The sequence below is a fragment of the Squalius cephalus genome (assembly GCF_949319135.1).
Source record: "Squalius cephalus genome assembly, chromosome: 12".
NCBI classification, from domain to species: Eukaryota; Metazoa; Chordata; class Actinopteri; order Cypriniformes; family Leuciscidae; genus Squalius; species Squalius cephalus.
In genome coordinates this window covers 9,535,123-9,560,422 of record NC_137133.1, presented here as the reverse complement: position 1 = coordinate 9,560,422, position 25,300 = coordinate 9,535,123, and the positions used below count along the sequence as shown (strand labels likewise).

Genomic DNA, 25,300 nt, shown 5'->3' with positions numbered 1-25,300 from the left:
ATTAAGTCTCTATTCAGTGTTCTGCTTGCCTTTTTTAAATTGTAATCGTGGTAGTAACGTTAGATAATGAATCTGGTTAACCGGTAGGATAGTAGTGGATGAGGCTCGAGGAGAGACGGGACGGGGGCGAGCATATTTGCAGTTTAGACACGAAGGCTCATTTCGCCAACCGACCAAACGTGACGGTAACTCTTATTTAGTTGTTGAAGCGTAATTCCCGTTGCCAAGTTCATTTGGGGACTGTGTGTAGGACTGAGACCCGATAACCAGGACCAGTTCCATTAAAAAAAACATACTGAACCGAATGATTTTCGGCCGGTCTGTTCTATTAACGGTTGTCGAACTTGCATTTCTCATGTTTTTGACTCATAAAATTCATACGCTAGATGGTATAGTAGGCTACATAGTATGAGTGCATAATGTAGCTACATTGGGTCATTTGTGTATGGATTTTATAAGGTTTTAAAAATAGGAAAGCTGTGACAGTTAAGTAAATGAAGTTTCCAACATTCCACATCTCGTTTTTCCCGTTAAAAGTACGCGAATTGGGACTCACCTTCAGTGTTTACTAGTTTTGTTTTCTGTATCTGCAGCGCGAAGCTTTACAGCGTGACCAGTGTACTCCATTTCCCGAACGAATGACTCTTATGAACCGGTTCCTTTTAGTGAATCAAAAATTACACGGCTGCAAGTGTGGTCCGATTCCCGACTGAGTGACTCTTATGAATTGATTCATTTTAGTGTACGATTCGGTCAGAACTTTCGTTGTGTTATGTTGTGATTGTGTGACATTAGTCAGTGCAGTGTAGTTAAGGACTGGTTGTTTATATAACAACGTGTATAGTTAAATATACACAATTTGAGTTTTGTACTAATCAGTGGTATTTTATGAAAATAGATCAAATCATTGCATATGTAACCTGTTTTTTTGTTGTTGCTATTTTTATTATATAGCCTAGTTATTGTATTGCACTTATGCCACTTGTTAAAAGTCTCTCCTTTGCAAGAGTTGTTTTAGATGTATTACTTTGTAATGATTTATATCTGTTCTCTTAAAATCTGAAATTATCTCATCATTTGGCATTAAATGCAGTTTTTTCCAAATATTTCTTCCTCAGAAGTATAAAAAGAACCATCAGGGAACAAAATCGTTAAGAGGAGCCAGAATCTGAAACAAATTCATTAAATTCCTTATGATTCCCATCCCTGGTGATGACATCTTTTCAAGCTTATTTTCTGCTCCAGTTCATACTGTTCTACTGCTGTTTGTGTCAAGTTTGTTGTGCATTTAAAATTCAAAGATGTTTTTGAACATCCTGGATTTTAGAAATTAGGCTTCTTATGACACTTCCCTTAAACATCTTCATTACATTGCTTTCCCATGCGCCTGCTATTGAAACCACCAAATATATTGCATATATGTAATGCTCTATAAGTGTTATATGATATTTTTTTTCTTTAATTCTCTGCAGTGAATGCTAGAGATATGACCATGACTGCGGCATGGGAGTGACGTGACAGCAGGATTGGCCTTTCCCTCCAAACAACCTTATATCCACACTCCCACACCATGCGCTTCTCTCTTCGGAGAGACAAAACTGACTGAATGAACGACTACACTGAGAAAGATTGTGCGAGTGTGAAAATGGATGAGTCTGCTCTCCTGGACCTGTTAGAGTGTCCGGTCTGCTTGGAGCGACTGGACACCACGGCAAAGGTTTTGCCGTGCCAGCACACGTTTTGTCGGCGATGCCTGCTTGGAATTGTGGGGTCGCGTGGAGAACTGCGCTGTCCGGAGTGCCGCACGCTAGTGGAGAGTGGCGTGGATGAGTTGCCTAGCAACATCCTCCTGGTACGGCTACTGGACGGCATCAAGCAGAGGCCGAGGAGGACGGGAAGCATGCATGGCACATGTACTAATGGATCGGCAGCGGCGGGGGTCAGAGCACAGGGTGCCGGAGCTGGCCAGAGGGATCCAGGTCCCACAGGGGCACAGTCTCAGAGGGTCCAGGCCAAGAGCACTCCAGTTAGGGTAAGTTTAGATGGTTTTGTTGGACTCACACAGTCCCATATACCAGACAGATCTGATCAGATACAGTCAACTTGTTTTTACATGCAGAAAAACTTAAATGAATGGAGTTCTGTTAGCTTAATGGTTATCTCGGTGGAGAACTGTTTGTCTTGCCCCATCTCGTCTGGTCATGAGTGGTACTGCACTATTGGTGTAAATCAGACCATGGAGACTTCCAGCAAAGCCCAAGCTTGATATGAAGGGAAGAAAAATCTCTGAAATAATTAGGTGTTTAGGGAATTTGAAATGTTTCTCTCTTGTTCACTCTGTCATCTATATCATTATTTTGGTTAATGAACTCTAAATAAAGAGTTTGTTTAGGATGAGTCTAATTTACATTCAGGAAAATGAATACTGGGTGGACTGTTTCTAGGAGTTTAGAAGAAACCACTTTCTCTGATGTTTCGTTTGTGTGCACTTAAGTTCGATTTCAGTTTTAAGGTAAATGCTTTAGTCTGACTGAAATCCAGCATTTCGTTTTTTGTGAATTTGGACTAAAAGACCTAGATACTGCAATTGTGGCATCTTAATTTCTTTATTTTCAAAACTAAAACCATTTATTCTAAAAAACCCAGAGAGCCCTTAAAGGGATAGTTCACCCAAAAAATCTAAATTGTCATCATTTACTCACACTTATGTTGTTCCAAACCTGTATGAATTTCTTTCTTCTGCTGATAAAATAAGATATTATAAAGAATGTTGGAAATCAAACAGTTCATGGACCCCATTTACTTCCATAGTAGGACAAACAAATACTATGGATGTTATTGGCTACCAACTGTCTGGATACCAACATTCTTTAAAATATCTTCTTTTCTGTTCAACTCATGCAGGCGTTCCTTTTTGACAATAGCCAGTTAATAAGCACTTCTCATTACAAGTTTGGTTAATGGTTGGCGCATGTTCCATTCCCAAATGCACGATATGCAACCCAAACTCAACAGATCATGAGCTACTCACGTGAAATTGAACACAGTGCCAGCACTTCACCCTGAAATGCAACGGCGGTGCATATATTTATTCATTTAAATCACAGCCTGTGCGATTTGATAATCGCACTAAGCCATATCGTGATTTGGGTTTTATTTCGCTTAATTGCGCAGCCCCAACAGACTAGAGAGAACTAGAGAAAATCTTGTTAGCTCAGGGCATTGTGCTGCTTCTAAAGCAACTCAAGCAGCTGAGGTAAGCCTTCTTCCCTGCTGAGAGAAAGTTGCATTAACTGCATCTTATCCAGCACTTTTGTTGTTGGGTGTGTTTGTGTATTTGGATGTCTTTATATTTTTTTTCTATGTGAGAGGGAGGGGAAAAAAAGGAAGCAAAAACGTTGCAAGCGGACACCATTGTGTTTGTGGCTGTTTGTGTCTGAGTGAGAGCGCACACGTTTCTGCCAGTATAACTTTCAAACAAAGTATCCCTGCGGATCAGGATAGTTGTTATAGCAGCAGTTTTGTGATTGTGTGTTTTGTTGTGTTCCACCTTTTGGTTTTGCACTGTAACAAAACACAGGTGTCCTTACAATCAAGCCCTCTGTCATCTCTCCCACACAGACTTATGGGACTGAAGGAGGCCTCCACCCAAAGCATGATGGGTGGCTGCATTCTAAGTCAGACATCTCCGGTCTATAATCTTTTAATATCCTTCTTTTGTTGTTCATAAACATCAGTGCTGTGAAATGACAGCTGGATTGGCCTAATAAGATAGTCGTCCCTCTCATATTCAACAAACTTAAGTTTTAAAGATAATCTTATTTTCCTGTCTTCAAAAGAAGCTCATCAGGGGTTTCTACTCTGACTCACTAAGTTTGACATTCTTTGTCTCCCCCATAATCTACGGTAATGCTATTTTTCGTAAAGCTTTTTTTTTCTTTTGCCATGAATTTTATTCATTATGTATTTAAATAATGCATAAAATAGATCAAGTGTCAGTAAAGACATTTAGAATGTTTCAAAACTAATACATTATTTTTTAACTTTTTCAAGTAGGACAACTGTTTTCAGCATTGATAATAAGAAGAAATTGACTTATAATTGACTAAAGGCTTCAATGTACAATTAACAGTCAACTAGGAAAATCTTTAGTTGGGGACAGCCCTACAAATTAGAATGATTTCTGAAGGATCATGTGACACTGAAGACTGGACTAATGGCTAATGAACATTCAGCTTTGCCGTCACATGAACATTTTGAAGTATATTAAAATAGAAAACGGTTATTTCAAATTGTTAAATATATTTCACAATATATTTAATATATTTTTTAATCAAATACAGCCTTGCTGAGCACAAGATACTTAGACCCCCTTTTCTGTGAATATCATCCATTGTTGGTTACTTCTACATTATATCCATTTAAATCTGGATTATTTCACATGCACGTTTCTTTACATTTTGAAGATTCAGTTATTGGATGATAAAATCACTTCTCATATTTTCAGTCTGTTTTTCTATTTCTGTAAACTCTTGAACTGAATCCCAAACCCACTATTTTTAAATTTGCCTTTGTTTGTGATTACACGTATTCTTCCTTTAGTTGGCATCACTACAATAGCACCTCCTCCTTATCCTAAAGTACCCTCAGAGCAAGACTACATCTCTGAAAATAATCAAATCTGATTGACTTTCCCCACGCACACTCTTACCTAATTAGCTTGTCAGTGTACATATCATGCTTTAAGAACACAGTCTTTAGCATTAAGCTGTTTGAAAGAGCCGACTGAATCCAACAAAGTGAGGTAATGTATGGTTGATCAGCACTGTGAACTCTAAAACTGTGAACTCAAAAAAAAAAAAAAAGTTCCCCTCAACTCTTGCACGCGCAAACTTGGCAGTGATTGTTTCTTATCTTCTCTCTCTTTGTGCCCACTGTGTTTTCGCACGCCAACCTATTTAAGGGTGTATCTGAGATGCTGTAAACAGCCTAGCTGCCGGAGGAATGGGCTTTTTACAGCAGTTGTAGCTTCAAACAGAGCCTGTGATTCAGAGGGGGTGTAAGGACCAGGAATGCATCTGAGACTACATGATAACAGAGCGTTGTGTGAGTGGCAGGTCTGTTATTTAGGTCTTCAGAGAGGTTTTGTTAAATCTGACACATGATATGCTCTGCTTTGGAGATGCACAAAACGCGCACTCACGCATGGAAGCAAACTAGCGTTAAGGAGAAGAATTCCTCCCTGGTTCAGGGATACACGCATGCAGACATCCACACCCCTGAGATCTTGGTTGTCAAATGTTGCATTATGTGGCTCTTTCAGCACCTGCGTACTAGTGTCTACAGGAAGTAGGTGCCATATTTGATCTGCACTCTAAAAAAAAAAGTGTAGGCTCAACAACAACAACAAAAATGAGCACAACTGTTTGCATCAATCTTTTTAAGTTATGTCAACTTTGAACCAACAAACTACATTGAGTTAGAGAACTAAATAGGCTGATAACTCAAAAAATTAAGTTGCTCCAAGTACTTGAGTTGTAGCCCTGGAACCAATTACTCGTACTGATTTCAGTTAAAATCCACAGCTATCACTGCATATACCTAATGTGACTTTAGCATTTAAATTTAATGATCAAGTAAGATATTAATTATCACTAACATTAGTGCTGTTATTGTTTAGAGAGTCTATGTAGTGTTTGCCTTCATGTAGTCTACTTTTCACCACAGTAGTAACCACAAAAACTTCAAAATAACAGAACTATAAAACAGCATTAAACAATAACAGGTATTTCCTTCACTAAAAAAGAAACAAAATAACACTTTATTTCAACATTTATTCTCTTGCTGGGAACTATCCAGTGCCCAAAATCCAGTGCCCAAAAGACAATTTCATTAAGTTATAACAACTTAATTTAAAAAAGTTAACGCATAACTTGAGTCTAAATTATACACAAGAGTTGATGTAATTATCAACATTAGTATGTCAACAAAACAATGTTTTAATAACTTAAAAGGTTTAATTAAATCAATAAATTAGAATTTGTGGTAACAGGTTACTTTTTACTTTTGTTGTTGTGTAACAGGTTACCATTACTTTTTAGAGTCCAAGTCTGAATACGAGTTTGCAGCGTTTACTGAACGTGATTGTCCAGTGTAGTCCGATTCATGAACAAATGACTTTCTCCTGTTCTTTTTAATGAATCTGAACCACACAAAGTTACCAATGTAGCCTGGTTCACAAACAAATTACTCTTAGGAATCAGAAACATACTGTGCAACAAGTGTGGTCAGATTCATGAATCAGAGACATATAACCTGACCAGTTTATTATAATTCACAAACAAATGACTTTTTTGAGCCATGCCTTTGTAATGAATCGGAAATATACAACCTGACCAATTTATTCTGATTCGTAAACAATATAGTTGAAAATTAATAGTTGCTGACTATAATGAATAGTTTAAAAACACTGGATTGAATTGATACAAAAGACATAATATTATGTCTAATCCTGTATGTTGAACGGACATTCTAACAGAAAATTACTCAATTTAAATCAAATCAGAATGAAAATGAATCATGAGAGCTTGTGAATCAGAATTGAAATGGGAAGTCATTCGATACTTATTTGATCCGTAAAACCACAAGAAGTGATCAAATACCCCAAGTGTCCCAAACAGTGAATGCTTCTGCGTGAGGTATGCATTGGATGTCTGAAGTTGAAACCATGCCATCCCTGGACCTCATCCAGTGGGTTCAAGTGTTTCTGAGGGGGAAAGAGGTGGGGTGCGGAGACATGCAGGTGGACTCCATGAGCCGCTGAAAAGCTGAAAGATCAAAGAACACACTGATACCCATGAGTCCCAGTGGGCAAAGGGTGCCGCTCCCCTCTCACCTCTCTCTTTCTGATTTTGTCTTTCTCCGTCCGATTTCTATCAGAGCTGAAGAATAGCAGGAGGTGCGGTCTAGCAGACAGATGCATAACAGCTTATTGTTAGCGGCCACCTCTGATCTGACAGACTCAGGGCAGTGAAGGGGTGAACACCATACACTGTGTGTCTGCGTGAGGCGTACAAACCCCTACAGCTGTCTTTTAGATTTAAATAAGAGGCTGAATAGGTGGGAAAGAGAAAGAAGGACACTAGAGTAGGACTAAGGATCAGTCATGTTTTTGAAAAAACTCTAATTATGCTCACCAAGGCTGCATTTATTTGATATAAAATACAGTACAAACAGTAATATTATTACCATTTAAAAGAACTGTTTTCTATTTAAATATTTTCAAATGTAAGTTATTCCTGTGATGGGAAAGCTGAATTTTCAGCAACCCTAATAATCCGACTGTAATCGGACTAGTAGCACAGTCAGAGTAAATAATTCACATGTAACCACATTAGTCGGAATGAATTGGCCAAATCCGGTTGAAATTTCATTCAGATTGTAAGGGGTGGTTTAAACCTTTTCTAATCCGATCGAAAGAACATGTAAACAATTGATCGGATTGAAAACCTAAACCGGAAAGTACTGCGCATGTGCAATGACATAAAAATGGCGTATGACGCGCGGAGCAAACTGTTGTTATTGTTGTTGAATAAAGTGTCATAAATGACTGTTTCATTTTAAATTTCTCCTTTCCACTCATCGTCTGTGAAGTGGATCAGGAAAACTGCCCACCAGTCCTTGTTTCGTACTCTCATCAACAGAAGCCTTGTTTTGGGCGCGGGAAGGGCTTGAAAAAAATCAATTCCGATCATCAACCCGATCACTTTCACGTAAACACTACGTTCGGATTCATAAATCAGAATTAATTAATTCCGATTGAAAACAAAAAGGGCTGTCAAACGATTAATCGCGATTAATCGTGATTAATCGCATCCAAAATAAAAGTTTGTGTTTACATAATTTATGTCTGTGTACGGAGTATAATTATTTTCTATATATAAATACACACACATGCATATATATATATTTAAGAAAATGTGTTATTTATATATAAAATATTTATATATAATATAAATTATATATAATATAAATATATATACACAGTATATACATGCAAATATTTCTTAAATATATACATGCATGTGTGCGTATTTATATATAGAAAATAATTATACACCGTACACACACATATATTATGTAAAAACAAACTTTTATTTTGGATGCGATTAATCGCGATTAATCCTTTAACAGCCCTAGACTAGCTACTGTCACATGGTCCTTCAGAAATCATTCTAATATGCTGATTTGTTGCTCAAGAAATATTTATTATTATTAATATATCATTGTTGAAAACAATTGTGCTGCACAATTAGAAATGAAATAGAAAATAAAATAGAAATGTTTTGTAGCATGCATTTCTTTACTGTCACTTTTGATCAATTTAATGCATAATTTCTTAAAAAAAAACTTTTAAACCTCAAACTTTTAAATGTTAGTGTATATAAACTGTATTTGAAATCTGAATATGTATACGATATGATTTAAATATTGAAACTCCAGCACTATCGGCAGATTATGATAGATGTCTACCTTCTCCTCACGGCGATAAGCTGTCTGCTTTTCTTACTTGAAAAGTTGCTTTTCTTACTTGAAAAGTTACATTTGCATAAAGTCACACATTTCTCATCTTCTTTGACGCTCTCACCACTTGCTCTAATCTGTTGTCAATCCCACAATCCCCTGAGCGTGCCTGTCTCTCAGCTCCCATAGATAATAAATCGAGAAGACCTGCTCCTCTCAGCTCACTCCACACCAGTGGACACGTACGGTGAAGGGCTGAATGTCAGCTGTTTCGGTGATTCTCCCTACCGCAGAGCTCAGAAAGCCACTTCGCTGAAACAACTCAGAGGGACGCCTGCTGACTAATCACAAGCAGTTTTATTGTGCGTGTGATGCATATGTAGTTGTGTGTTTGTGAATGACTTGTCTGGATGCCGCCTGGGGTTCACCTTTTTATGAACAGACTTTGAGAAGAGGCTTGTGTTCAGTTTGTGTAGGAGGCAGAATGTTCATTGAGTTGGTTATTTTGAATGAATGCGGATCTCGCAATGTTTCCTGAACTGATTTTATAGTCTTTATTAAAGGGATAGTTCACCCAAAAATGAAAATTCTGTCAGTAATTACTCACCCTCATGTTGTTCCAACCCCGTAAGACCTTCGTTCATCTTCGGAACACAAATTAAGATATTTTTTATTAAATCTGAGAGTTGTCTCACTCCTCCATAGGCTTCTAAGGGACTGAAACTTGCTGGCCCAGAAAATGTATTAAAGACATCGTTAATATAGTCCAAGTGACTCCAGTGGCTCGATCTTAAAGGGTTAGTTCACCCAAAAATTAAAATTCTGTCAGTAATTACTCACCCTCATGTTGTTCCAACCGCGTAAGACCTTCGTTCATCTTCGGAACACAAATTAAGATATTTTTGATGAAATCTGAGCCATGTTTCACTCCTCCATAGGCTTCCAGTGTGACCGAAACTTGCTGGCCCAGAAAAGTTATTAAAGAGATCGTTAATATAGTCCAAGTGACTCCAGTGGCTCAATCTTAAGTATATCAAGCGACGAGAATACTTTTTGTGCGCAAAAACAAACAAAAATAACGACTTTATTCCACTATTCATTTCCTTCTCTCTGGATGTCTAGTTGGTTCGCGTAGTGTTTTTGCGCAGCGCGTCTGTGTTACACGTCACCACGTAGGCTCACTATTGGCCGACGCCGGTCATGTGTGTGTTGCGTGATGACGTGCAACACAGACGCGCAGCGCAAAAACACTACGAGGCCCAGAGAGAAGGAAATGAAAAGTGGAATAAAGTCGTTATTTTTGTTTGTTTTTGCGCACAAAAAGTATTCTCGTCGCATGATAAACTTAATGTAGTGCCACTGTAGTTACTTGGACTATTTTAACGATGTTTTAATAACTATTCTGGGCCGGTGAGTTTCGGTCACACTGGAAGCCTATGGAGGAGTCAAAATTCTGTCAGATTTCATCAAAAATATCTTAATTTGTGTTCCGAAGATGAACGAAAGACTTACATGGTTGGAACAACATGAGGGTGAGTAATTACTGACAGAATTTTCATTTTTGGGTGAACTAACCCTTTAAGTTTATAAAGCAACGAGAATACTTTTTGTGCGCAAAAACAAACAAAAATAACGACTTTATTCCACTTTTCATTTCCTTCTCTCTGGGCCTCGGGTCTTTTCACGTAGTGTTTAAGCATAGCGCGTCTGTGTTGCACGTCACCACGTAGGCTCACTATTGGCCGACGCTGGTCATGTGTGATACGTGGTGACGTACAACACAGACGCGCTACGCTTAAACACTACGCGAATGTCTTACGGGGTTGGAACAACATGAGGGTGAGTAATTACTGACAGAATTTTCATTTTTGGGTGAACTATCCCTTTAAATTTAAAATTATACTTTAAATGCAAACACGTAGCACAACTAGCGTAGTGACTTATTGTGAACCAATTCTTTAATGAATTGCTAAAAAAACTCACCAACTTACCATTTGAATCAGTCGGGTGAATCACTCACTGTATGATCTCATTGAATCAGTCAGAATGGTTAATCATTTAATATCTGATGATTCTGTTACTGATCATGTCATGTGTATCGAAATGAACAAGACCTGTTTTGTGTAGTTAAGGTTTGTACAACTGTATGGTTTGAAAGATATTCTTTTGATATTAAATGATTTTTTTTTTATTTGATGAATAACAGAAATCAATATTATTTATTTATTGCTGAAAATGTTTAAATATGTTATTAACTACCATTCAAAAGTGTTATTTTGTCACAAAACATTGTGAAATATGAGTCTACAATAACTGTTTTTGAATATATTTTTAAAATGTAATTTATTCTTGTGATGAAATAATCTAGTCTTCAGTGTCACATGATCCTTCAGAAATCATTCTAATATGATGATTTGCTCAAGAAACATTTCTTATTATTATCACTGTTAAAAAGAGTTGGGCTGCTTAATATTTTTGTGGAAACAGTGTTTTTTTTTAAGGATTCTTTGATAAATAGAAAGTGCAGTATTTATTTGTAATATAAATCTTTTGTAACATTATAAATGTCTTTTGATCAATTTAATACATCAATGCTGAATCAAAGTGTTTTGAACGGTAGTGTACATTCAGCAAAAACAGAACTCGGCAGGAAACACTGGTGTCTTGATTTGCTGTGAGACTCAGGAAACTGTGCACCAACATAATGATGGTTTAACCTCATCACTTTCTCCTCCCGTTCTGAGACGACGGGACTCGGCTTTCTGTGGCCAGCAGGTCAGCTAGGTTGTCAGAGATGAAACAAAGAGGAACAGCTCATGGGTCGTAGGTCAGATGTGAGAGGTCATGTGACTGGGGTCAGCATTGGAGCAGAGAATGCAATTCAAAGCTACTCTTTGATCTTCCTCATACACGCATTCAGAAATGTATTAATATTTAATCAGATTCTAAAGCGGCTTTGGATAAAGGAATGATGTAATGAATCTCCATATCTGGCAATGAGAAAGCGTTAGCAGCTGCTGTGTTAGCCCAGAGCGCGCATTTTAAATCTAATATCTCGATATGAGTGGCAAAATGGTGAAGTCAAGACTTAAGTTTAATTGATGAACGAGTGCTTGGTTTAATGGCTTTGTGGGTTGAGGCTTAGTCTCTTCTTCAGATGGCTTGCTCATATAGAACTTCACAGTTATCAGTTATTTCCCTCAACATTGTGATCGGGATTATTATTTCAATTAATAGATTTTACATTTAAATACTTAATGTATTTTGATTATCCCATCCCATTATAATCATTGATACTGTCACTCTTATTTACCCTTCAATGTCTATTGAATCCACTGGTGATTTTCTTCAGTCATTTTTGTCACTGATAAAAGAAGTTAAACAACATTGTAATGTCCATAATTTCTCAAAAGCTGAGATCTGATTGGCTGGACTAACGCCAATTTCTTGGAGTTGGAAAGCACATTTTTATCAGTCCACCGGTAAACAATAACCACTTCAGAAGAATAACAATAATAGACAGTATTTGTCAAAGTTTGCGATTTTCATGGCATTGAAAGAGTGCTTTAATTGTTCATTAAGCTTTTTCAAAGTTATTTATTACCAAAAAAAAAAAGTTAGCTGGTTATATATTGATCAAGTGTGAGATGCTAAACAACAACAACAACAAAACAGCTGTTATCACCACAGCCCAAAACGTCTGTCTGAGTGCTGGACTACAATCGCTATGAACAAAGTTCATTTTCTCTCTCTTTACCCCACATACCCTACAGATTACAAGAGAAATCCTTAACATTTCACCCGGTCGCACACCCACACGCACCGCTTGGGACCGTTCAACTCAAAGTGTTTGTCCATTAGTGACAGTTTCGTGAGAGTGACCTCCTTGGTGGAAACCTCCTCAAACCCCAAAAGCCCTAAAATCTAAACTCTGCGGGCCGCTCTTTTGATGTGTAAAGCTTTTCCTCTCTCCCTGCCTCCTCTCAGCAGTCTGTTTGCTTGTGTTCGCCTCTCTGTGTTTTTTTGGCGGTACTTGGTGTTTTACGCAAGGAACAAGGAATGCTGTTTATTGCGTCCTGGCACGTATACAAGTGACATTCCTTTGACCCGCCCCTTTGCTTCCCTGTGGCCGAGCGGGCAGCGTTGACTCACACTGGCCCTTTTTGATGATGTCATGGTTGCCGCGGCATCCTCTGGCTGACCCCTGCCTGTGTCGAATAACCCCTTCATTAAGGCCCTGTAGGCAACGCTGTACAGATCTCAGTGCACACAGAGTGCACCCCTCTCTCTTTTCCTTCCCGCTGTAGTCTCTGCAAGCGTATCAGCTCATTTCCCCCTCTCTCCCCTTTCATTACCCATTACTCCCTTGCTTCCATTTTCTTGTTCTCTGCCTTTTCATCTGTTTCGCCTTTTTTTAATTCCCTCCCTCATTTCTCTCGCAGCCGTTAGCAGGAAGTCATTCTCAACAGCGTAATGTTTCCCACAGGCCTCCAGATGGTTTGTGTTTGAGTGTGTATGTGCGTATTAACAATAAATGAGGCTGATGCGAGTTGTATTTCACAGTTTGGCCCACTATTTGTGAAAAGCCTTGTTGTTTTTGAGTGCATTCAGAGGTGTGTGTGTGTGTTAGCATGCTGCGGCGCCGGCAGGTGTTTTGGGGTTTGTTGTGTTTTGGATGTGTTTGTGTATGCTGTGGTTCTGCTGGGTGTGACTGTCCATTTCTCTGCCCTGAGGTTACATAATTTCAGGGTAGGGATCAAAAGACCTAATCAGGTGTTAAAAGCGTAACCATGGAGACTGACTCTCTGTTTAGTGGAGAACGGCGGTGGGCCCTTGGGGAAGGGTGTGTGAGTTTCTCTGTCTCTGTGTGTTTAAGTGTCTTCGATGTCAGGAATTACTCATGTCTTTAAGCTGAAACTAGACTAATTGCAGTTTCAGTTCCGACATGGTTTGCTTGAAAATAGTGTTGAATTTTTTGGTGTATTAAAGTGCGAATAATGACTGATATTATTTTTGCACTGACTTTTTGTTCACGGTCTGGTCCTCATTCAGTTTATTCTGCCTGAGAGTATTTGAGAAATTAATTCTAACTAAAAATGAAAATGAATTTTAACTAAACATGGAGACTGGGTATCAATACGGATTTCTAGATTATATTTCATTCTGATTCACAAGCTCTTGTTTTGATTTTGATTCTATTCAGTATGTTTCACGTAATGTTTGATTTCTCTCTGCTAATGTTATTTCACAGGGCAGAAGTTTAGGCTGAATCAAATCAATGACTTGTCATTTTGGACTATTCAACTAGCACCATTCACAGAGTAAAGGCCAGTTCACAATAAGAACGATAAACTATATTAGTGTCCACACCAACAAAAGATAACGTTCTATTGATTGTAAACTTGTGCTGCTGTTTTGTCATCTGGCATGCACTTTAAATGCTCAGGTGGATTGTGATTGGTTGTTAATGATTGTATCTTACATTAGCTGTGTCTTTATCGTTATAGCTGTGGTGTAGAGTTACAATGATTAGGCTATTAAAACTTTATAGTTATTGTCCTTGGAATGAACAGGCCTTAAAATATAGATTTTTTAATTTTTTTTTTTTTTTTTTTTTAAGGATTACTATCAGGATCATTCACATAAAAAATGTTTTCCATGCTCTTACTCCTAAACCAGCCAGTCAGATTGTAAATGGTTAGATTATCTCAATCTGTAGGTTTGACTAGACCGATATACCTTTGAATATTTCATTTGGTAATATTAACATCTGCTCCTCACACATACATACACACACACGCGCATGCATTCATTCATTGCTGCCATCTGCATCTTTCCCAGCTGAGTCACATCTGGTCATTATTCACCAATCAATAAACTCCAACCAATCCATATTTCATCATGCCTCTGTGTGTGTGATGGGTGGCATGTTCGTAAGACACCTGAGCTCTCCTGACAGCTGTGTTTTTGTGTTTGTAATGTTTTCTTTTGGTGCTGTTTTGTAGTAAATCTGTCACACCTGTGATGGCCCACCTGGACTGAACCACACTCACAAATCTACACGTCACCGTGTGTGTTCTCATGGCTGTTATCAGACGAATCTGATTTGCTTAATCTCACCGTTTGTGTGTCTGTTTTGATCTTGATCAGCATTTTAAATTATCTATAAATAATAGCTCTGTTCGAGGAGTTGTTTAGTATTGAAATGGAGACGCTCCCTCATTCTTAATGCTGATGGGTAAAGGTGATTGATTGACAGGTCTTCTGCCTCATGTTGATTGATGGGCTTTTTGGGGTCTGACCTTTGACCCCATACCCGAAAGATTAAGCTGCACATAGTTGAGAAGTTTCAGTGGTTGTGTGTGTCCAAACATTCCCTTCCTCCTCCTCAAATCCGTATCCTTTCAGGATGGACGTTCCTTTGCTGCAGGGCAGGGTTTCCCAAAACTTTGTGGGTTCGTGAAGGAACTGCAGAAAGGAAGGAACATCATAAAAATGTAGTCGGAGACGACAGCCAGTGCTCTGACATATAACACATATTTGAGCTTCGGAGACCCGAGATTGAATCCTGGCTCTTTCTACCATTTTGCTTTCTGTCTCTCTCTATATATAAAGGCATAAAACACCCCCAAAATACATCTCGATAAATTTAACAAAAATTAACAAATACTTTTTCATAAAACATTACAAAACACTTAGAATCTCGGGGTTACTTCAAATAAATATTTTAGGTCAAAGGGGTTTGTCTAACAAAAATAGTTTTGGAATCCCATACATTCCAATAATATTCCATCCATATATATTCATTCTTAAGAGGCTGTGTGTTTTATCAATAATAATAATAAGTCTAATAATTGCATTGTTCCATAATCATGCAAAATATTTTTGAGTTCTAGTATTAAACCGCTTATAAAACCGCTCCAAGATCTCCTTCTAGGATCTTCTGGTGTGTGAGATGGATGTTGCTTCACCTCTCTCTGGTCTTGTGGTTGACTGTGATGTGTGGAGGAGTTTTCCTGTGGCTCTGTTGTGTGTCACGCTCTTCTGCGGCTCTGTCTGTTGTGAAAGTTCAGATGAGGTCCTCAGGGGGCTCTACATCTCAGTTCATCTGCATTTGTCCCTCGAGTGACGTTTCTTTAACTTCCTTTATGCCTCATTTCTCCCATTTAGTTTTCTTCCTATACTCATATCCTGCTTTCTCCCTTTTCACACTTGTTTGCTCTTTCTTGCTCTTATTCCTTTATTTAGCCTACTTTTTTATTATCTTTTTCCTTTCTCTTATTTTCTTTCTTTCAATTCTTTTATTTTCATGTGCTCATTCTTTCTTTCTTGTTCCCTTCCTTGTGCTCAGTTTTCTTTTTTTTTTTGCTTTTTAAGTCTTTCTTTTGTGCCTTCCCCTTTCCTTCGCCAATTTTTTTCTAACTTTTTGCTTTCTTGCACACTCTACCATGTCGTTTCATTCAAATCCATATTTGCTCTCTTTTGCTTTTTCTTTCTCTCTTTTGCTCTTTCTTGTGCCATTTCTTTTCTTTTTGGCTCATTTTCCTCTTGTGCTGTTTAATTTTAAAATTTTTGCTCTTTTGCTTTATTCTTTTACTCTTTTTCTTGCTTGTGCTCACTTTCTTTTTTCCTCTTTTTGCTTTTTCTTTTTTCTCTTTCTCTTTGCAATCCTTTCACTTCTTTTTTGTTTTGTTTGGCTTATTCTTTTGCTTTTTGTCTTTGACTCTATTATGCCGTTCTTTCTCCCCCCTCCTCTTTCTATCTCTAGCTCTACCTCAGCTGATGTGTGATTAAGTGCTGATGGTTGTGTGACTGTAACACTATGAAGTGGATTAGAGAGGCAGCTCTGTGGGTGCGCATGAAACTGCAGGAATCAGCTCTGAATATTGTGTTAATCAGGCCTGGGGAACTCGGGTTGGAACAGCTTCAGCGTTGCCTGTTGGCACTAAAGTGCAAGTGTGTGTTTAGCGTTTTAATAAAGTTTGCTACGCTAACCTCATTAGTCTCATTCTTTCAGGCTTCTCCCCCTCTGATCACACCAAATTACATTAGACCTTTTCCTGTCACCATTGCAACCAGCCCACTGTTTTCAATTTTTCTTTTTCTTCTTTTTACATCCTCTGATAGCTCTGAATGTTCGAAAGTGAATATGTAAGTGTGATTGTAACCAAGTAACTCTGCTCTATGTTGGGTTATGAAAAAGATTTTGAATTAACACTGTGCCAAGCTGTATCTGTATCGTCACCTAGCTTGCAGAGCATTGCATTCTGGCCCCAATAAACCAGCCAATGAAATTAACCGAAGCCTTGACAGTTAGGTGAGAGATTTGACATGTGAGAGACAGAGAGGGGGTTTGCGTCTCTGAGGGGTAAAGCTGTATAAGAAGTAGAGATGAATTGCATGGAATGGGAGAACCGGCAGGAATAGATGGAAAAAGGGAGCACAGGTGGAAAAACACAGGCGTTTTTTTTTTCTTTTTTTTTCACATTTAGTTTGATTGCTTAGTCCTGACGACTTGGAACTGAGAAGTTGTTTTACTCATGTTTTTGTCGCATTGGATTTACCGGCAAAACTTTACATGCACAGAACAGCACTTTCATTTGTCTGCCGCGGATGCAAGAGATGCGAAATGTGCAAGCTGCTCTCTGAAGACAATTTATTCAGAGATAAACAGCTTTGAAGAATGTGCTTCTAGTATAAATGTGACCAGGAGCATAAAAGATGCAAATTATACGTCATCAGTAGCATTTTACCAACGATTGCATTCATTCCAACTGCAAAACGTACCAGAGAACTGTACCTCAGACCACCTTTTCAGGCAATTTTCACACCAACTCAAAGAGACTCTGGTCTGCACCAAAAACATTGGTTTTGAGAAAGATTGGTGGGAGGGGAAAGAGAAAAGAATGCACTCTTCAGTGCTAATTACTTCTCTTTGCCTCTTTTCACTCAGTCTGTCTTGTCACTAATGTGCACACACACACACTCATCTTCACATTATGTGTTTCACAGACTTTCAAACACAGTGCTTCGTCATTATTTCTGCATTTGTAACGGCTTCATGCTGTGGTAGAGAGAGAGAGCGCGCATAAAGACCAGAAGTGTTGTCAGCTAAGTAAAAAGAGAGAAAAATACAGAGAAGGAGATGGAACAAAAAAAAGAAAATAGCGGTTGAGAGATAGGCTACAGAATACTCAGAGACTGCAGAAGACAGCGTTTATAGGCAATGTGGTGGTGTGGCGCGTTGGTTATTGTTGGATATTATTGTTCGGGTTCATGAGTGAAAGGTTGTAGGTTCAAAACAGGCTAGAAACATCCAGTAATATGCGTCTATACGTTATACGCAAAAATGTTACCTTTAGGAATTCTGTCGTTCAAAAGTTTGGGGTTGATTTGTTTTTTTATTGCTTCTTTTGGGAGGTTGATGGGTGACAGCAGTACAACATTACGATAAAAACAGGGTTACGTGCACATTTTGATCATGAAATAAAATACAGTACAAGACAAAACACAAAGTTATCTATTCATTTTGAGACCTTACTGTAATATGTGTCCAGAACTCTTCCCAAGGAGACAACCCCTCCTCTCTAACATCGTTCACTCTGCTAAGCTATTTCTACCTATTTCTACCATTGCACTGGCCCACTCTTTCAGTTCTGGGGCTTTCATTGTCTTCCAGTGTCTCAAAATAATCCCACTTGCAATTGTAATACATACCATAATAACAGAAAATACACGTTTTTAAACATTAGTTTTTTTTTTGTTTTTTTTTACACAGTTTAGGAGTTTAAGATATTTTACACTTAAAACATCCATAACTTGTTTCCAGAATGGTTTAACAAGACTACATTCCCAAATACAGTGTAAAAAGGTACTGGTTTCCAGCTGGAATTTCCAACATAAATTGTCTTCCCGAGTTTTTATATAATTGTGAGGATTTATGAGATTCTTTTGTTTTTTAACGGTAGGTTGACTTAGATTTTTAGAGTTTTTGAAAGACATCTCTGATGCTCATCACCAAGGCTGACTAAATACACAGTATAAAACAGTAATGTTATTACAATTGAAAAGAACTGTTTTCTGTTTTATTATATTTAAAAATGTAATATATTCCTGTGATGGCAAAGCTGAATTTTCAGCATCATTACTCCAGTCTTCAGTGTCACATGATCCTTCAGAAATCATTCTAATATATTATTTGAAGTCAAAATATTTTGTAACATTATAAATGTCTGTGAATTTTGATCCTTGCTGAATTAACTTTCAATGCCTCAAATAAGATATACATGATAGAAAAGGCTACGATGTTGCGTTTGACGGACAGGTATGTGTATGATCCTTAAGGGTGTATATCAAGCTGGGTTCATTCAAAATTGTGTGGGGAAAATGGCAGTTTTTGAACACTGGGGTCTGAAAGCACTGAACCCATCTGATTGGTCAGTGGTTTTCTTTGAGGTATATGAGTTGATGAATAAAGATGATGTGGTGAGGTTAAAACTGAATGCTAAATAGAAGTTTTCCCCAGTGCTGCAGATTGAGGGTTGTGTTATTCTGCCCATGCAGTGTTAAGATACACAATCTGTGATCCTCAGCACACCCCAAACCTCCTGTCTTTACTGTAGTAAGTGAGGTCAGGCAAGTGTACACACACACCCACAGTGAGAGAAAAACTGTCCACACGCAAAATAGCAGCACACATTTACTTTATTTTTCCAGCAAGTTAGTTACAAATACACACAATTACGCACAAGCTTCATGAAAACCACATGCTACTTTTCCATAATTCCACTATAAAGCTCAGACCCCCTCCATGTTAAAACAGTTTCTTTTTGATGACTAATCTGTAGCTTACAGAAAAGTCTCTGCCTCGGCAACATCTCCTCTGTACTCCCATATGTTTAGTGTTTTACTCATTGAAAAAGGCTTTTCTTTTCCTCTTAACTAGGCCTCTGCTTCTAGTTTGAAATTTAGCTTTACACATGCCTATTTCATGGTTCATTTGTCCACACATTTAGGCTGGGCAGCTTTGATCTCATGAAAGGACTTCAACTCCCATGAGACTTTGCACACCGTTTTGTGGCAGATTGACTCAGTCGAGTTGTAATGGCCGTGGTTCCCATGAGCCCCTAAAGTGTAGTCCGGTTCCCCACGGCAAGGTGAAATGCAGAGGTTTTATGGAGGTCGGTGACTGTGGAACAGGTGTGGGTTGTTATGAGGTGGATGTCTGGTGGGATGGTCACATGGCTTAAATAGACACAAGTGTGTGACTGGATGGCCATGGCCCTAACTAAGGTAAGTTAAATGAGAGTGCTGGGGAAAAGAGGGATCAGGAGAAAGCCATTCTGCTCAGTTTCATCTGTGATCGTGGTCCAGATGCACATCTGGGGTCCAGACAGCTAGCCGCATGTGTTTTCTGAGCTTTACTTTGCCTCCTGTTTTTGTGATTCTCTCTTCCTCTGTTCTGTGGTTTATTGGTGTTGGGATAATATCTCACAGGCATTCATGCAGTGTCACGATAAAGTGTGATGTCTGTGTGTTTGTGTATACGCTACATTGCAAGCTAATAAAAAAAGACTAGAAGTAATTTAAACAATGAGCCCTTTTTCCAGCATCCTATAAAATAAAAATAACAAGGCTGTTGACAAGATTGCATTTGTGTGTTTCGTGTTTCTGTCTAAAGGGTTGAAAAGGCAGAGTTAAACTATAGTGGATTAGGATTTAAAAATAAAAAGGAATCAATTATTAATTTATTCAAAAATAAAAATGAAAAACAATAACATTTCAAATGTTTATTTTACTATTAGTTCAGTTAAGCAATAAAATAATACATTAATGTCATTTTTAAATATCAAATCAATGAATTTTCAACTGAATTTTAATTTCAGATCGCACAATTCAGTGTGAAATTAATAGAAATGGTATTCTGTATGACAAAATATTTGGCAAACATGTGATAAATCAATATTTCTCCAAATATGCGCACCTTTGGACTAAGAGCCTTAACGGACACTGTCTAGTGCATCTAGCCTATGTGAACGCAAATAAACCGAAGCAGACGTGAGAGAATTCATATGCGTGATGATATTTTATTCAAAATATAAATAATTACAGATAAAATATTTTGCACTCCTGACATAAATTAAGAAATGAATGTCACTGCAACCCAGTTTTATCATAAACAGTGGTAAAATTTCGAAGCTGGAGTCTTTAATCGTTCTAATGATACTCAGTTTGTCCCGAGCAAGCAGGTGTGATGTTTTAAAATGCAGTGAATGTTGAACAACTATAATCTGGGTCCGTCTTCGATATATCTTAAGTTTGCACATGAAGGGCTTAAATATCATTTGTTTTCCATGAGCTATTTTTCCCTCTCAGAGTGCGTGAAAGCAAATGTTGGTTTCTAACATTATGCCATGAAACTTCTGCATCTCGCCACCTCCCCACCTCTCATTTCTGTGTTCTGCTATGAAAGCGACAGCAAGAACTGTGGATCTTCTGCAGATGTTGCCATGGAAACCTTATACCCCATTTAAATTTTGATCATCGGAGAAAACTACTCATTTACTGGATATAAAGGTCAAGGGTTGAATGTAGAAGGACAGGACAAGTACATGTCTAACCTGATTGGCTCTCTAACAGTTTTTCCTCTCTCTCTCTCTCTCTCTCTCTCTCTCTCTCTCTCTCTCTCTCTCTCTCTCTCTCTCTCTCTCTCTCTCTCTCTCTCTCTCTCTCTCTCTCTCTCTCTCTCTCTCTCTCTCTCTCTCTCTCTCTCTCTCTCTCTCTCTCTCTGAACTTTTGCTCCTTACTGGGTTCATGACAGACTAAAATCATTGCTGCAGATGAATATTTGTTTCCTTCGCCTGGTTAAACCTGATGTTTTGCTATTCAGACCTCAGCCCTGCATTAACTGAATCAATTTCACTCCTTCCCTCAGTCGTAAGCGCCCACTCAGCATCCTCCACACCTGATCTATCATCCTTTACAAAGTAATTATCCACTAAAGCTTCAGCAGGGATGCCCGTTAGTCTTGAGGTGAAAAGTATGAGGCTTCAGCTGCAGCTGTGGGTGGGAGTCCATTTTTAGCTGAGGACACAGATGAGGGACAGGTCAGGTCATTTCCCAGTGGTCATAAACAGAGCCATTAGCAGCCCATTTCAGCTAATGTAGCCGTAATGAAAACAACATGGACGCCACACGCACAAACTCCTGTCAATAGCACGCCGTCATCTCCATTTGGTGAATCTGATTGTGCTAGGGTTATGAGGGAAGCACTAAAGTGTGATGGGTTTGATTGCTTGTGCCCCTTGGGAGTTGTCCTCTTTTTCCTGTCATTTTTGTCAGTGTTGAGGGATTTCTTAAGCTAAATGATGTACATGTAGATAGGGGTCAGATGGTCTCCTGCCTTACCAAACCTCCCCCAAACTCCTATAACAGCTTTTTTCTAAACCATCAGGGAAACATTGCACTGCCCTTCTTCCACGCACTGAGTACATTTTAATGCACCCTCTATAACTCCAAACACGCACTGATTCATTTGATGTGTGGAGTGTCTGTTTGGTATTGCACCCCAGCTGGTGTAACCTTTTTTTAATGACTTTCTCATTGTAATTTTGCCTTTAACATTGACTCTTAGCACTGCTTTAATAGATCATCAACTGTGACTAAAATAAAACGAAGCAACACCAGCTGCGATGTACGATTCATGAACGAATGATTGTTATGAATGTTCTTGTTAAAGAGTCAGTCATAAAGAAGATTGTAAATGGATTGTAAAGGCCCGTTCACACCAAGCACGATAACTATAAAGATAACGATAAAGATAACTATATATGCGTCCACACCAACGACCGATAACGGTCTTTTTATTCTAAGCGCGCGCGCCTGGTTGATCCAGATCCATTTTAAATGCGCGAGACCTTTAAATTAGAATGGATTCTGATTGGCTGTCAGTGTTTTATCGTTCGACAGCTGGAAAAAAATCGTTCTGAAAGTGATCCCAACGATATCGTCTCTCATATCTTTATCGTTATAGTTGTGGTGTGAACTCTGTTATTCTTTAATATGGAGAACGATTTTTAGAATTATATCTTTATCGTTATCTTTATAGTTATCGTCCTTGGTGTGAACGGGACTTAAAACGTAATTTTTCAGTTATGCCTGATTCAGATGAACTGGGAACCACTACTTTGATAATACTTTAGGATTGTGAGACTTCAATCTGTTCACTGATTTGTTGTTCATATGACCTATAATTGAAGATATATCTCCACAACAGAGTTTTGTTTTAATTAATAATTAATTGGTGTTTGAGCAAATTTATACTAAATAAATAAAATTTAAATACTTTATATAAATTAAATTGTCATCCTAATCTATACACTGAAATGTTTATTTATTATGTAATTAAAGTGACAAGAAGTCAAGTAAAATAATTTATTTGCCTGTTCACACCAAGGGCGATAACTATAAAGATATTGCTCTAAAAATCACTCTGAATATAAAAGAATAGCGGAGTCCACATATCTCAAATGATGATAATGGTACAGAGAAACAATATATTTGGAATTACTTTCAGAACGATTTCTTCCAGCTGATGAACGATAAAAACTGACAGCCAATCAGAATCCATTCAGTTTTAAACCGCTCAAGCGTTTAAAGCGGCAGACAACAGAACTGCAGCATGCGCTTATATTAAACAGAACAAAATAGTCAGCTGATGTGAATGCTAATATAGAAATCGTTATAGTTATCTTTACAGTGTTCATTCTTGGTGTGAACGGGGCTTAACTGTTTCATTGTAGTGGCTCTCTAGTCATTTCTTTACTCTGGAGCCCTGCCAACCTGTCCAAAACATGATCTAGACACTGATGGGTCACAGATGAAATGGGTGTGAATTGAAAGTGAATGAACGAGGAATACGTGGGTGGCTAGAAAAGGTCTTCCCCAAGTGAGCTAAAATGCTGTATGGTATGACATTAGATTGCCTCTAACAGTGATTTAGAGACGGTCGGGATGTTTGTGGATATTAGAGTCTTAATAGTGATTGATGGCTTGTTGACTTGGAGAGCTCATTAGTATTGGATTACACATTTCTCATTAGTGGTCTATTAGGCACATCTAGCTGTCACACATTGACAAATTATAGGCAGGTTACACTCCACTAAGAAACGTCAAACATCGCCGCCAGCCAAATTGTGTGATGAAATCTAAAGAACAGATCCCCTGTTTATTTAGTTTTTTTTGCTCTCAGTTTTTTATTAAATATATCACTACCAATAGTATTACCTGAAAAAGAGCTAGAGTCATGGCCTAGTGGTTAGCACATGTATTTTGACATATTGTGATGTAATTGTGCTTTGTTTTCCAGTTCTACTTTATCCACCCTTTTTATTGGGGAGTGGTTAAATATATGTGCTAGTAACCTAAAGGTTATAGAATCAAACCCCACATAAAATGACCAGAGAATGGTTACCATTTTGCCCTTGAGCTAGACATTTAACAATGATAAGAAGGGGTGGGACTGGGAATCTTATGGCACTTTGGATTCAATTCAGAGTCCAAATAGTTCTTGATTCATCTCAATTTTTCAGTAACAGCTTAGTCCTGGAAATCTTTGACATGATTAAGCCAAGTTCACACTGCACGATTTTGGCCACTAATTTATCATCTAATTTGAAACGATTGGACCAAAGTCCAATAGGGGAAAAAAAACCTAAAGGAATGCCTACTGGTGACAGCATGACAACTTCTACCAATTTGATTGGTGCAATGAAAAAGTTTTGCGAAATTGCAATGCAAATTCCCATGCATGAGTCAATGAAAAATCACTTGTAATTGTCAATTAGAGAGGATGAAATCAGCATGCCTGCCCTCTGAGAACCACCAAGGTTTGTATCTTGTTACTAGGTATTTTTAGGTATCTTGTTTACATTATAATCTCATTTGCTTCAGCACTTTAAAGAATAAAGGTGTTGTTGTTTTTCCCTGCAGTGAGAGAAGTTTAGCACAGTTGTGCAGTGCTGAGTAATTTCATGTCCACTGGACTCAGAGCTGTCTTGCATTATTTTTATAATATCCTGTAGTTCTCATCGTGTTCTTTAGATCCTTAGTGAGACAGACTGGTGTTTATCCCTCCAGTCTCATGTAAGAGTTCTTGGACCAGAATGAGTCTTGAGATCAGAAAACCTCAAAGACTGCAAGTGGGCACAATTTTTTTTTTTTAATAGAGCTTTGAGATTCATGTAACTTTAACAAACGGGCAAGCGTACACACGCACACCTTCAGTGCTCTGTTTGGTCTGGATAAAAGCCTGAATGTTCTTTAATGTCAGTCCAGTTCAAGCAATCTCTAGTACCCTTCGTTTTCACACGCAAGGCTTAGACCGGGAAAACACACACCGGCCATCCTAAAATTCTTTTGATCAAACTCTTTCTCTTTTCCTCCTTTTCCTTCTTACCGTCCTACCCTTTTTGTCTCTTTTCCTTCCATCTTATCCCTTGTTCTTTCATGACTTTCCTCTTTTCTCACTCTTTCTGTCTGTTTCATGCTCTAAGCTGTGCAAAGTGGGTAAATCTGCAGATCTGCTGACAGCTGCCTTTGAGAGAGGCCAGCAGAAGGGGGTTCGAAGAGTGCACAGAGGTGCACAGACGGATGGAGCTTTGATTTCTGAGTTGTTCGAGTCGGATTTTGGCACAGAGTTACATTACATCAAATAAAGCTGTCGGCCCAAATTACATAGAATTGTGAGCAAATAACATTTCTTAGTTTAATCTTTATT

At 38.2% G+C, this 25,300-nt stretch overlaps 1 protein-coding gene across 1 annotated transcript in view; it reads left to right on the top strand.

Moving 5' to 3' along the window:
• The window catches only part of sh3rf1 (SH3 domain containing ring finger 1), a 50,018-nt gene that overhangs the window by 1,104 nt on the left and 23,614 nt on the right, over positions 1 to 25,300 (top strand). The window contains exon 2 of the mRNA XM_079887204.1: positions 1,473 to 2,032. Coding sequence (XP_079743330.1) covers positions 1,607 to 2,032 — 426 coding nt within the window. The 5' untranslated portion in view covers positions 1,473 to 1,606. The remainder of the gene's footprint in view (positions 1 to 1,472; positions 2,033 to 25,300) is intronic.